Genomic DNA, 14,916 nt, shown 5'->3' with positions numbered 1-14,916 from the left:
TCCTTTCTATACTAAACTCCAACTTTTCTAATACTCTGCCACCCACAACCTGTCCTGCACTAAGTCCCCCTCATCCATCACCTCTGTCCTTGCTGACCTCCACTGACTCCCTATCTCCCAATGCACTGAATTCAAAATTCTTGTCCTCATTTACAAATCCACTATCGAACTTTTGTAATCTCTTCCAGCCCTACACCTTGTTTGCATCATATAGCCCTCTGACTTTGGGCTGCTGTACATCACCTTTCCCCAGCATTGTTCACTTGGTGGCAGAGTATTTAGTTTTCTAGATCCCATCTCTGGAGCTCCTTCCCCAAATCTCTTTGCCTTGCGACTTCCCTCCCCACCCTTAAAAGCCTCTTCAAAATCTTTCCTTTTGACTAAGCATTTGATCACTTCTCCTAATTCTGTGATTATCACTCAGTGGTAATTGGGAAATGTTATGATATTAAAAGCACTTTACAAATTAAAGTTGTTGGGTGTTCTGGTCTGTATAACTCATTACTAAATAATCCCAAAACTTTATATATATTGCTGGACCTGTAGCTCATATATGCAACACTAAGAACATACTTTTTTTTATTCATTCACAGGCTGTGGGCATTGCTTGCAAAGCTAGCATTTATTGATCATCCCTAATTTCCCTTGAGGAGGTGGTGATGAGTTTACTTCGTGACAACTGAATAACTGGCTTGGTAATTTCAGAGGGGCAGTTGAGAATCAATCATATTGCTGTGGGTCTGGAGTCACATGTAGGATAGACCAGGTAAGGACGGCAGGTTTCCCTCCCTAAAGGACATTAGTGAACTTGCACTATATTCATTGACATGGATCTTTTCCTTCATTGAAGTACAGTACTTACTTGTTAATGGTATCTATTTGCTGGTCTTCTATCCTCTTCAGAGATTGGTCTAAATAAATAAATGAATAAAGAATAATGTTAATGTAAGAGGCAGTAATGCTCTTTTTCTTGAATATATTATAATTTTCTAACTGACATTGTAGTGCCATGCCTACAAAATAAAAATAAACTAAATTGCAAAGCCATAGTGATACATAGGCATAGAAACATTTTAGCATAGTTTCATATACTATATTCATAGTTTAGCAATTGCATAGGAACTTGAGAAAGTATGGAACAAGAAAAGCCCAATCGGCCCATAAAGCCTGCTCTTTTTACAGACAACGTGTACTTTGTGCTGTTCTAGTCACCGCATTATAGGAAAGATGTGATTGCACGAGAAAGGGTACAGAGGAGATTTACGAGGATGTGGCCTGGACTGGAGAATTTTAGCTATGAGGAAAGATTAGATAGGCTGGGTTTGGTTTATTTGGAACAGAGGAGGCTGAGGGGAGATCTTATTGAGGTGTATAAAATTATGAGGGGCCGAGATAGAATGAATAGGATGGACTTATTTCCCTTAGCAAAGAGGTTAAGTATCAAGGGGCATAGATTTAAAGTAATTGGTAGGAGGTTTAGAGGGGATTTTGGGAAAATGCCTTCACCCAGAGGGTGGTGGGGGTCTGGAACTCTGCCTGAAAGGGTGGTAGAGGCAGAAAACCTTGCCATATTTAAAAAGTAATTGGATGTGCACTTGAAGTGCCATAACCTACAGGGCTACGGACCAAGAGCTGGAAAGTGGGATTAGGCTGGATAGCTCTTTGTTGGCCGGCCGGACACGATGGGCCGAAATGACCTCCTTCCGTGGTGTAAATTTCTATGATTCTATGACAACCTATTATGAACTCTTTCTAATTAATTTGATCATCTGAGGGAAATTTTGGGACTAATATAACCTGATTGCCAAAGACAATCAAACAAAATTCCTGAATATTTATCCATTCTAATATCTCCATAGTTCAGCCATGATCTACCACTTTGCATAGGCACAACTTTCTCTGCTCTTAATCTCAGCAGCACATAAACCACTGTATCCCATGGAATATTTGATTGTCCCAATCTGTACTTATCCCTATAACCTTCAATCCCATTCCCAACCAGGTGTGGCTGACTCTATATTCTGCCCCCTCGTTGAAGGGAGATGCCTTCCCTCCACTTTTTTTGTATATCATATGCAGAACCTCAGAACTAATAGAATTAAATGATTGTTAAAAGTCTTTCCATCCAAGAAAAATACCATAAAATTAGGTGATGTTCATAGGATTAAGTTTTTAACAGAGTGAACAGAATGAAAGATTGGCGTGGCTATAATTGTGCGCCTGGCAACCTTTGACCTTTCCCATAGTGTCATGCAAAACATTCATCGTATGTTATCAAGAAGACAATAGTAATCTGGGTCACATAATAAATAGACTGGTTCAGATATGGTTTCATACAAAAAATTAGTTCAATATGTAGAATTATGAATAATTGGGAATGAGCAATATTGCTGTGCTTTATTTGGGCAGTTCTAGTAACATAATTATAAAAGGTTTGACTAGTTTACAGATATTAACAGAAACCCCAAGTTTAACCTCAGCCATATAACAGATATTCTACCATCAATATTTTTAATAGAGTATGAGGTATTGAATTCTGCTTCAAAAAAGCTGGCTGGGTATGTGTTTGCAAATAGGATTGAAACATAGAAACATAGAAACATAGAAAATAGGTGCAGGAGTAGGCCATTCGGCCCTTCGAGCCTGCACCACCATTCAATAAGATCATGGCTGATCATTCACCTCCATAGCCCTTAGAAACATAGAAACATAGAAAATAGGTGCAGGAGTAGGCCATTCAGCCCTTCTAGCCTGCACCGCCATTCAATGAGTTCATGGCTGAACATGAAACTTCAGTACCCCCTTCCTGCTTTCTCGCCATAACCCTTGATCCCCCGAGTAGTAAGGACTTCATCTAACTCCCTTTTGAATATATTTAGTGAATTGGCCTCAACTACTTTCTGTGGTAGAGAATTCCACAGGTTCACCACTCTCTGGGTGAAGAAGTTTCTCCTCATCTCGGTCCTAAATGGCTTACCCCTTATCCTCAGACTGTGACCCCTGGTTCTGGACTTCCCCAACATTGGGAACATTCTTTCTGCATCTAACCTGTCTAAACCCGTCAGAATTTTAAACGTTTCTATGAGATCCCCTCTCATTCTTCTGAACTCCAGTGAATACAAGCCCAGTTGATCCAATCTTTCTTGATAGGTCAGTCCCGCCATCCCGGGAATCAGTCTGGTGAACCTTCGCTGCACTCCCTCAATAGCAAGAATGTCCTTCCTCAAGTTAGGAGACCAAAACTGTACACAATACTCCAGGTGTGGCCTCACCAAGGCCCTGTACAACTGTAGCAACACCTCCCTGCCCCTGTATACAAATCCCCTCGCTATGAAGGCCAACATGCCATTTGCTTTCTTAACCGCCTGCTGTACCTGCATGCCAACCTTCAATGACTGATGTACCGTGACACCCAGGTCTCGTTGCACCTTCCCTTTTCCTAATCTGTCACCATTCAGATAATAGTCTGTCTCTCTGTTTTTACCACCAAAGTGGATAACCTCACATTTATCCACATTATACTTCATCTGCCATGCATTTGCCCACTCACCTAACCTATCCAAGTCACTCTGCAGCCTAATAGCATCCTCCTCGCAGCTCACACTGCCACCCAACTTAGTATCATCTGCAAATTTGGAGATACTGCATTTAATCCCCTCGTCTAAATCATTAATGTACAATGTAAACAGCTGGGGCCCCAGCACAGAACCTTGCGGCACTCCACTAGTCACTGCCTGCCATTCTGAAAAGTACCCGTTTACTCCTACTCTTTGCTTCCTGTCTGACAACCAGTTCTCAATCCACATCAGCACACTACCCCCAATCCCATGTGCTTTAACTTTGCACATTAATCTCTTGTGTGGGACCTTGTCGAAAGCCTTCTGAAAGTCCAAATATACCACATCAACTGGTTCTCCTTTGTCCACTTTACTGGAAACATCCTCAAAAAATTCCAGAAGATTTGTCAAGCATGATTTCCCTTTCACAAATCCATGCTGACTTGGACCTATCATGTCACCATTTTCCAGATGCACTGCTATGACATCCTTAATAATTGATTCCATCATTTTACCCACTACTGAGGTCAGGCTGACCGGTCTATAATTCCCTGTTTTCTCTCTCCCTCCTTTTTTAAAAAGTGGGGTTACATTGGCTACCCTCCACTCCATAGGAACTGATCCAGAGTCAATGGAATGTTGGAAAATGACTGTCAATGCATCCGCTATTTCCAAGGCCACCTCCTTAAGTACTCTAGGATGCAATCCATCAGGCCCTGGGGATTTATCGGCCTTCAATCCCATCAATTTCCCCAAAACAATTTCCCGACTAATAAAGATTTCCCTCAGTTCCCCCTCCTTACTAGACCCTCTGACCCCTTTTATATCCGGAAGGTTGTTTGTATCCTCCTTAGTGAATACCGAACCAAAGTACTTGTTCAATTGGTCCGCCATTTCTTTGTTCCCCGTTATGACTTCCCCTGATTCTGACTGCAGTGGACCTACGTTTGTCTTCACCAACCTTTTTCTCTTTACATACCTATAGAAACTTTTGCAATCCGCCTTAATGTTCCCTGCAAGCTTCTTCTCGTACTCCATTTTCCCTGTCCTAATCAAACCCTTTGTCCTCCTCTGCTGAGTTCTAAATTTCTCCCAGTCCCCAGGTTCGCTGCTATTTCTGGCCAATTTGTATGCCACTTCCTTGGCTTTAATACTATCCCTGATTTCCCTAGATAGCCACGGTTGAGCCACCTTCCCCTTTTTATTTTTACGCCAGACAGGAATGTACAATTGTTGTACTTCATCCATGCGGTCTCTAAATGTCTGCCATTGCCCATCCACAGTCAACCCCCTAAGTATCATTCGCCAATCTATCCTAGCCAATTCACGCCTCATACCTTCAAAGTTACCCTTCTTTAAGTTCTGGACCATGGTCTCTGAAATTACTGTTTCATTCTCCACAGTCATTTTCCAACATTCCATTGACTCTGGATCAGTTCCTATGGAGTGGAGGGTAGCCAATGTAACCCCACTTTTTAAAAAAGGAGGGAGAGAGAAAACAGGGAATTATAGACCGGTCAGCCTGACCTCAGTAGTGGGTAAAATGATGGAATCAATTATTAAGGATGTCATAGCAGTGCATCTGGAAAATGGTGACATGATAGGTCCAAGTCAGCATGGATTTGTGAAAGGGAAATCATGCTTGACAAATCTTCTGGAATTTTTTGAGGATGTTTCCACTTTGCAGAAGGTTATGAAGTTAAATATAGAATGAGAAGTCCAGAAGCAGGGGTCACAGTCTAAGGATAAGGGGTAAGACATTTCGGACCGAGATGAGGAGAAACTTCTTCACTCAGAGAATTGTGGACCTGTGGAATTCTACCGCAGTGAGTTGTTGATGCCAGTTCGTTAGATATACTCAAGAAGGAGTTAGATATGGCCCTTATGGTTAAAGGGATCAAGGGATATGGAGAGAAAGCAGGAAAGGGGTACTGAGGTGAATGATCAGCTATGATCTTATTGAATGGTGGTGCAGGCTCGAAGGGCCGAATGGCCTACTCCTGCACCTATTTTCTATGTTTCTATGTTTCTATGAGATAATCAGATACTTCATGCAACACAATCATGTACCCTTGGGGTGGGTTGAGGGAAAGGGATTCAAAATTGTCTGTGGAAAGTAGTTGACTAGGATTGAATATGGAGTTGTGAGAATGCTTGAATATTTTGGAGTTTTGTTTGATTATCTTTGGGGATAGTCAGCAGAATGTTCCCTCCAAAGATCAAATGGGATAGATGCAGGATAAACTGGACTGTATGTGGTTTACAGAATGGTGCTTGATGAACCAAATGCCTTTCTTGTTCTGTGCATTCTTGTGTCCTTAAAATAAATCTAGAGGTAGGAAGGAATCATTCCTTTACTATGAGGTTCAGATTATGTTGCACTATTCAGTTGGAGTTATCTGCTCGAGTGCTACATTCCTGCCCTTTCTCCATGTCCTTTTATATCTTTTCCTTCTGGAATCCAACTGCCTTTTAAATTATGTTTTTAACACTGCCTAACAGCCCCCATTGGCAAGCTATTTCTCCTTCGAATAATCCACTGTATGAAACACTTTTTTAAAACTTTCCCCTTTGTTTGATAATCCTGAGTCTGTACTCCTCTTATCAATTCACCAACTAGTCCAAGCATTTTTTTTTCGCTTTTTAATCCCCTCAAAATATTTGTAATTATAAAAATCTCTTTTAGATCTTCCTTTAATCTTGTCAGCTCCAGTTAAAAAAGTACACATTTTCAAGTCTTTCTTCATAAATGCAACCTTCCATTACCGGCAACATTCTAGTGAATCTTCACTACAACCTTTCAGTGCTTCTGATATCCTTCCTATAATGGGATGCCCAAAACAGCACATAGTGCTCCAAACTGTGGCTGAACTAATGCCTTATCATTTCCTTATTTTAAAATTCATTTTGTTACATATAAAACGTATAATTGTGTTTGTTTTTATGGTCTTTTTTAAAATTACAATTCCACTTTTAAAGATTATTGTATCTACATCCTGTGATTTATTTGTTTCTCCCCTCTGTTAATCTTAAAATGTGCTACTTCACATTGCATTAGTAGAATGTTGAGAATTTTTTTTCTACAGGGCATATGAAACTATTTTTTAGGATTCCTTTTTACATCAATGTGTTGTAAAGGAACTGTAAACCAAGTAAGGTATTCTCCGTACTAAAAAAAAAATAAATGTTGGAAATTCTCAGCTGGTCAGACAGCATCTTTGAAGAGAGAAACAGAGTTAACTTTTCAGGTCGACGACCTTTCATCAGACATTCTCTGTCTTAAGTTCCATATAAATTTTATTCTTTTACATTTATTTATTCATTCATGGGATGTGGGCATGGCTGGCAAGATCAGAATTTATTCCCCATCCCAATTGCCCTTGAGAAGGTGGTGGCGAACCATCTTCTTAAACCGCTGCCATCAGTGTAGCAAAGGTACTCCCAAAGTGCTGTTAGGGAGGGACTACCAGGATTTTGACCAAGTGGCGATATATTTCCAAATCAGAATGGTGTATGACTTGGAGGGTAAGTTGGAGGTGATGGTGTTCCCATGTGCCTGCTGCCCTTGTCCTTCTAGGTGGTAGAGGTCTAAGAGGTGCTGTTGAGGAAACCTTGGCAAGTTGTTGCAGTGCATCTTAAAGATGATGCACACTGCAGCCACAGTGCACTGGTGGTGGAGGGAGTGAATGTTGAAGGTGGTGGATGGGGTGCCAATCAAATGGGCCCTGCATGCCTCCCTCTTCCTGTACCCTTATCCTGTTGAAATCAAGACATGACACAAACTCTACCCAGGACCTCAAAACTCTGGAACTCCTGAGCTCCATGCATCTTCTCTTTCTCCTACAAACTTGAAGCTTTTAAATTCCACACCAGTGATCCCCCTAACTATCTGATCTTCATCTGCCTCTTCCCTCCTACTGTTTTCAAACCTTGGTGATGTCCTGCACCTTCACCCTTCACCTAAAGCTTATCAATTTGCTGAAATTACACACTTCTTCCCAGCTGAGGACTCTTGATTGTCAATTAAACTTTAGCTCAAATGAGTGAAGCAAAAAAATCCACTTTGCTTTAGCAACACCATAGAGATGGAATACATAACACATTTTTTCCCAAACCTAGTCTACTTAACAACAGTCACGAGACTTTAAAGTGCTTCATGTACCGTTTCTCGTTTCAAACCTGAAAGCTTTTTTTGTTGAACCAACCGAATGTCATACTGACCTCTTTCTAAATTGGTGCTGACAGCGTTTCCGGCGTGGTCCTAGAGAACAGAAGCAGCTTATTTTGTGTGCATTTCAAACATACTGATTTAATACATGCAAATTGTAAGTTTCCAAAACAATAACATGAGAAGAAATGTGAACGTTGTTGTACTTCTGCAATAAACCACGGAGACGAGGATCAGTGCCAGCAGCAACAGAAAGGCAGCGCCCGTCAGTGGAGCCCAGATGAGTAAGTGGCAGGACATTTCATCTTCGTCCATCCCTGAAACGAACAAAAGACAAGGAACCTATCAAAATGAATGCCCAGGTAAATATATCGAACATTTGTACGTGTGGCTAATTCAACTGATTTTTGTTGAGTGACAACATTAAAATTCACTTAAATAGAATATAAATTGGGAGAGAATTATTCAACTTTAACATTCGAAACATAAAATTATAAGTAAACAGATAGTACAGGCTGCGAACATCTAAATATACACATTTGGAAGCCCTACTATATAATGAAATAGAAGTCGAATATATACAGATTGTCAAATACAAGCGTAGAATATAATTTGACATTTTTCACTCTGAGCAAAAGTCAGCTGGTGCAGTTATATAAAGATAAAGATTAAATCAACCAAAAAATAGCAATCTACCGGGGAAAGCGCCGCTCAAGTTCCCATTTTCTCATTATTGCCCTAGTAAAGCAGCTACTGTTAATGATATAGCACAGGAACCTTTGTAATATTCTCCGACACCATTTAGACATGTTTAACATCCCCCATAATCTAACTATATTATTTCAATTGAACTGTTATATTTAAAACCGCTCCCTGGGCGCTTGTGTCAGACAGGGTTGGTTGAGAAATTGAGTTGCTCTCTGTGTTACTGTCTGTGGCTCGGCTGGAGAGTCAGACCTAAAACTCTTGTTGATGTGTGTTCAGTTGGGGGAGGGGGGATCCTCGCCAAACCGGCACAATAAGGTTTTTCAGTCTTGAGTCGGGCCAGGCAGCCGCAGTAATAATGTTTGGATGTGAATCTCGATAGGACGATTATATAACTGTTTATTATTTGGAAATCTCCCCACTCTGCTGAAACACCGAATTCCAGTAATGTTTCTAATTGCGAGGATAACGTGACCTGTTTCTGTGTCCTCGTATAATCTGATGTACTGCAGCCATCACACGTGGAAGCCTGATATGTGACCTCTTCAAAGAATTGTGATTTTAATTTTTTTTCCAAAAGCCCATGTATGCATTTGAATTATGTTTAACCTGGTTAAAATGTTGTATACTAACCAAGTATGATTGACTATGTACAAATATACATCAGACGATACTGTAAGCAGCTGTGCTTACTTTTTTGTTGAAATAAAGATTTTTTTTTAAAGTAACACGGCTTGCCGATCGATTGTCACAAGGGAAATTTCCGAAGGAACAGGCTCCAGGATACACTGACCTGAAGATGTCATTACCTGAAATCCCATCTCCACACTCGGTTGAATTTAATGTTGGGTGTGGATTTAATGTGTGTGTGGGGCGGGGAGTGGATTTAATGTTCGGGAGGTGGGGGCGGTGAAAAGGCCGGTCAGGCTGTCACAGAGCTTCGCGCTTGGAATTCCGCTAAACGCCACTTTAAGCTCACAGCTCGGGGCCAAACCAGGAGCTCATCGAATTGGGCTGCCCGGACACGAGGGGTGGGAGACCGGGGTTGTTCTGAAAAATCGCCCGTTGCTACCCCTTTATGTGTATGAGCGCCGCCAGCAAAGCCCAACTTAAATTCAAATATGGCTATTTGGGGGAAATCATTTACCCCTTTAAAATAATCTTAGACACTTGGTTAAAATCGCTCACATAGAAAGCTTACACCAGCATTTAACCAAATAGCCTCCATTAAATGAAACCCTCAATAAGCATTTATCTATAAGCGAATGCCGACAGCACGAGCGTTCTTGGTTCCATGCCCATACACATTGGGTGGGGCGATGTCCTATATTTGTACGGGCCGAAATGATAAACCCATCTATAAAGATCACCGTTAGCATTTCGCCACAGGTCAGCTTAGAGAGATCGTGCGCTCACACTTGTCTATTAATGCGGGCTAAAAATGGCTCTAGTCCTTCTGAGTAGCAACATGGTGATTGGCTTTGTGAAGATTTCCTCTGGTTGGTGCTTCTAAAGCCACAGAGAGGATGCAGCGTACATTCACCTAGAGGATGCCAGATGTGGGCAATTACAGAGAGATTTGAGATACTGGGAGGGAGAAAGATAGCAGGGATTTCATCGAGTTTAATAGGGGGACGGTAGCATAGTGGTTATGTCACTGGACTAGTAATCCAGAGGCCTAGACTAATGATCCAGAGACATGAGATTATGAGTTCATAATCCCACCGCAGCAGCTGGGAAAATGAAATTCAAATAATTAACTTAAAAAATCTGGAATATCTAGTATCAGTAATGGTAACCATGAAACTACCGGATTGTCATAAAAAAAACATCTGGTTCACTAATGTCCTTTAGGGATGGAAATCTGCCGCCGTTACCCGGTCTGGCCTATATGTGGTTGACTCCTAATTGAAATGGCCCAGCAAGACATTCCGTTGTATTCACGAAGGCAGCTCACTACCACCTCCGAGGGCAATTAGGGATGGGCAATAAATGCTGGCCTTGCCAGCGAAGCCCACATCCCATGAATGAATTTTTTTTTAAATTAAGAGTTTGGGTAGAGTGACAAGGGAAAGGCTAGTTCCTCCAGTTGGGAAGTTGGTGTCGAAGGTTTAAAATGCTAAAAGAGTGAAGAGGTTGGGCGAAATGTCATTCCTCCCGGGTTGTTGGGGAATGAATGCATTGCCACAAAGAGTGGTTGAGAAATAGATCGCTGCATAGATCGGAGGGTAAATTGGATTTTTTACAAAAATTGAAGCAGAAGAAGATACAGGGACAAAAGCAAAAATCCTACGGTGCTGGAAATCTGAAATAAAAACAGCAAATACTGGAAATGCTCAGCAGATCAGGCAGCATCTGTGGAGAGAGAAACAGTTATTGACTCTGAAACGTTAACTCTGTTTCTCCCTCCACAGACAATACAGGGACATGGAGAGAGAGAGAGAGAAAGTGGAGTTAGTTTTGGTTGCTCCTGGGAATAACTCGCACAGCCAAGATCGTCCGAATGGCCTCTTCCTGTGCTTAAACTTCTTTCTACGATTCTAACAGAATGCACACGAATCTTCACAAAGGCATGTAGGATGGCGCGAGTCATATCAATTAGAGGAACCGGTGTCCCATGATATTTGAATCAGTAACCAACACACGAATTCTTGCCTGTACAGAGGATTTAATATTAATTTCCGCGACTGAGGGAATTCACTGTGAGCAAGCCTACTTTGTTACCTGTTTTAGTTGTGTGGCACGGAGTCGTTTCTTTGCTCTCCGGTCTGGCTGACTTGGCTTTCGACGCTGCAGGGATGGTTGTTGGCAGTGCTGTGGTTTTAACCTCTGCATTTATTCAATAAGGAAAATGTAATAAAATGACACATAGACTTAACAACGTGATAAGTGGCGAAAAATAAATACAGGTCGAGTTAAAATATGAAAACACAGAAACTCGTACAAAATATTCAACGAATACTTGAAATATTATGGGGGGGGAGCAATTTAATGGGTTAAAACTGACACGGTGTTACTCAATTATTGACATTTTTTTCCCGACCTTCACTCACCTTTTAGGTACAACTCGTTCACTTTCCCAAACGACATAACCATGTTCTTCGTCATGACACAGTAGTACTTCCCAGAGTCTTCCTTTGTGAAATCGCTGACGGTCAGGGTAACTTTTTTGGAAGATTTTGCGGCAGTGTATTTACTGATCGTACCGGGCTTTACTCTACCCAAACTATTTATATACAGCAAGAAGGTCGGGGTCCCACTCTCCGCCTGGCTGAACCAGTAGATCCCCTCGTCTGCTGTCAATGAGCAGACCACGGCAATGTTTGCGCCTTTCTGTACCGCTTTTCCTGGCGGGTAAAACTGCTGAGTGGTGACTGCAAAACACAATTAACAAGCAAAAAGACTCACAGTGTGCCCTGGTGTGGAATCTTTGGATGAAAGCCATCAACCCATCATCCGTAACGCAAAAAAAGCGGCCACCCGCCGGGAGATGTGTACACACTTCAACAAGAACAAGTTTTATTTATATAGCACCTTTACTAGTAAAACGTCCCAAAGGTGCTTCATAGGAGTGTTATAAAACAAAACAAAATGACTTCAGGCTCTGAAATTGAAGCGTGTTAATATCAAGATCTACAAACTGAGCATCTTTCGCACTTGCTTCGGTCAAATTTTAGTGTTGAAAAGCCGTCCCCACATAATTTACCAACATAGAAACATAGAAAATAGGTGCAGGAATAGGCCATTCGGCCCTTCGAGCCTGCACCACCATTCAATAAGATCATGGTTGATCATTCAACCTCAGTACCCCATTCCTGCTTTCTCTCCATATCCCCTGATCTCTTTAGCCTTAAGGGCCACATCTAACTCCCTTTTGAATATATCCAAAGAACTGGCCTCAACAACTTTCTGCGGTAGAGAATTCCACAGGTTTACAATTCTCTGAGTGAAGAAGTTTCTCCTCGTCTCGGTCCTAAATGGCTTACCCCTTCTCCTTAGACTGTGTCCCCTGGTTCTGGACTTTCCCAACATCGGGAATATTCTTCCTGCATCTAACCAGAATTGTATATGCTTCTATGAGATCCCGTCTCATTCTTCTAAATTCCAGTGAATATAAGCCTAGTCGATCCAGTCTTTCTTTACGAATGTAATGTTTCGGGGAATTGCGATAGAACCACAGAGGGAGGCCACTCGGTTCTTTGGTAGGTCTATCCAATTAATCCCACACCCCAGCTCTTTCTCCACAGCCCTGCTAATGTTTCCCTTTCGAGTATTACTGTGCAATTAGGTGCAGGAAAATCAGCTGATTTTTTTTTTAACAGATCCAAAATATCACTAATCCGATAGAAGTCTCGAATTACAGTGACTCGATTCAAAGACATGTTTGTAATGCTGCAATTTTAACCTAACGCCCATCCCCTGTCAGTTATACATTCATGTATTTCCCTACCTCATCTTTTAGAAAAGCCGAATGGTCTTGCGAGAAGGATAAGAGAACGCAAACATATTCAGCATTGTTACTTACTCGTCAGCTGGATCAGGAGAAGGAATGCGAGAAGTTTCATGATGAGGCGGTGAAGGGAGGCACCTGCTATAAGCCGATGTCGCCGACGCGGGGAGCGGGACCCTTTCTGCAGCAACCGGGGACTGCACTGCCTCAGGACGTGAGGTCACTGCTTCAGTAGGCGTCGAGATGTTTTCTAACAAGGAAAAGAGACTCCATCAACATTCATTTCGAATGAGTTTTAATCTCCCATCGGCAGGCTAGGCCCAAACCCGCCCCCCGATACTTGGGACTTATTTGGATCTTTTTTTTGCTCATTTTATGCGTTGGTGCAACTGTTACATTGATAGGACAATAAATACTTTTGTTTGCTGCACTGTCAGAATAGCAAACACGAAAAGATGGAAAAACACATTCCGCATACGCTAAATGTTATTTTTAATAAACACGTGTGTCTTATTCACAGACACAGTTTTGCATACACAACTGACTTCTGAAAACTGTACTTGCATTGACTATGTACCTGCAAATGGGGCATTACTTGAATTGTATTACTTGAATGGGACAGTGTTTGAACAATATCTCATTTGATGTTCACGTGGGTTATAGCGGTTGTTTGCATTCATTTCAAGGCACTCATACAAATTCATTTGAATTGACACCCTGAGAGTATGTAACTGTTTTAGCATTTAGGCATTGTCTCAAATGGGGATTTACTTGTAATTTCCGATATTAACTGAAATTACTTACAAAAAGCAAGGAACCAATACACTGCAGATAAGAACATAAGGGATAGAAGCAGGAGTAGGCCCTTCGATCTAGCTCTGCCATTCAATAAGATAATGGCTGATCTATCTCAACTCCACCTTCATATTTTTGAGCGATAAGGGAATAAAGGGTTATGGAGAACGGGCAGGGAAGTGGAGCTTCCATGATCAGATCAGCCATGATCTTATTAAATGGCGGAGCAGGCTCGATGGGCTAAACGGCCTACTCCTGCTCGTATTTCTTATGTTCTTATGCTCGCACACTATCCCCATATACCTTGATTCCCTTTGTTCTCAACAAATAATTAATTCCAGCAACGATCATTATGGGTGGGTTTACAACATTTTGACTAAATAGTAAGATTTGATATTTTTAAATGGAAGAACAGGCTGCTGATTTAACAATTAACCCAGCACCAAACAAACGAGAATGCGGGGCACACCATCAACCTGAGACCATTCAAACCAACAGATGCCATAGTTACAATCCTGTGGAAATATGGCGATTTCTACATGCATGTAAAACCCATTGCAGGTAGTAATAATGCTTTGCTTTAATAGAATATTTACGCTTCATAATAATCGTTCATAATATATATAAGGGCTTCACATCGAACTGAGAAACGTAATTAAAGGCTAGGGCTTCCAAATATGTATTACCCCTTTTCCAGGTTTCAATAAACCTTCCAAGACACCTTTTCCATTGATTATATGGTCCATGCCCATTCCACAAATAAGGGCAGAAGAGCAAAACTTGTTAATTATGCATATGAATTCAATCTAATCAAAATTTCCCCAAATATCCCCAATAAGAAAAACACGAGGATTAATTGCAGCTCCTTCATTTATGGTGACCACAGAGATGCTATTAGCATATCTGCAGATCTGCAGCTGTGAAATGTCATCAGAGCTAGGATTGAGCACTTCATTCTCTTCATTTGTTGTCCAGCAAGAAATGCTGTGAGGAAGCCAGGTTATCCATACAACAACTGGATGTGACTATATTAAATCAATAGGCCTATAGGTTTAGTAGAACTATTGTTCCTTTAGTATACACTTCCTTTGATCACTGTCCACAGTAGTACGTTTGAGATCTGGAGTTTATCACAGGAGGAGCTGTAGGCTTGGAGCCACATTACATCACTCCATGTGCACCTTATTGGAAGTCTAAAACTATGGTCCTTGACAAAATGTTAGTGAAAATATTGCTCTAAG

The 14,916-nt window shown here is 41.3% G+C and overlaps 1 protein-coding gene across 1 annotated transcript; it reads right to left on the bottom strand.

Moving 5' to 3' along the window:
- Positions 1–788: 788 nt before the first annotated feature.
- Positions 789–13,006, bottom strand: cd8a (CD8a molecule). Its single transcript, XM_070861632.1, has 6 exons — positions 12,956–13,006; positions 11,484–11,804; positions 11,155–11,259; positions 7,932–8,042; positions 7,779–7,818; positions 789–911 (listed from the first exon to the last, which is right to left on the bottom strand). The coding sequence occupies exons 1-6, from the start codon at positions 12,993–12,995 to the stop codon at positions 866–868; spliced, it is 663 nt and encodes a 220-aa protein (XP_070717733.1). The 5' UTR covers positions 12,996–13,006; the 3' UTR covers positions 789–865.
- Positions 13,007–14,916: the final 1,910 nt, after the last annotated feature.

Source organism: Pristiophorus japonicus, chromosome 2 (assembly GCF_044704955.1).
Source record: "Pristiophorus japonicus isolate sPriJap1 chromosome 2, sPriJap1.hap1, whole genome shotgun sequence".
Lineage (NCBI taxonomy): Eukaryota > Metazoa > Chordata > Chondrichthyes > Pristiophoridae > Pristiophorus > Pristiophorus japonicus.
This window is presented reverse-complemented; position numbering and strand designations above follow the sequence as displayed.

Coding starts and splice junctions, on each gene's coding strand:
- cd8a (XM_070861632.1), bottom strand. CDS start 12,995: ATGAAACTTCTCGCATTCCTTCTCCTGATCCAGCTGACGA. Junction 8,043..11,154: donor GTGCCACACAACTAAAACAG/GTAACAAAGTAG, acceptor TGTTCGTTTCAG/GGATGGACGAAGATGAAATG. Junction 912..7,778: donor CAGCACCAATTTAGAAAGAG/GTCAGTATGACA, acceptor TTATTTATTTAG/ACCAATCTCTGAAGAGGATA.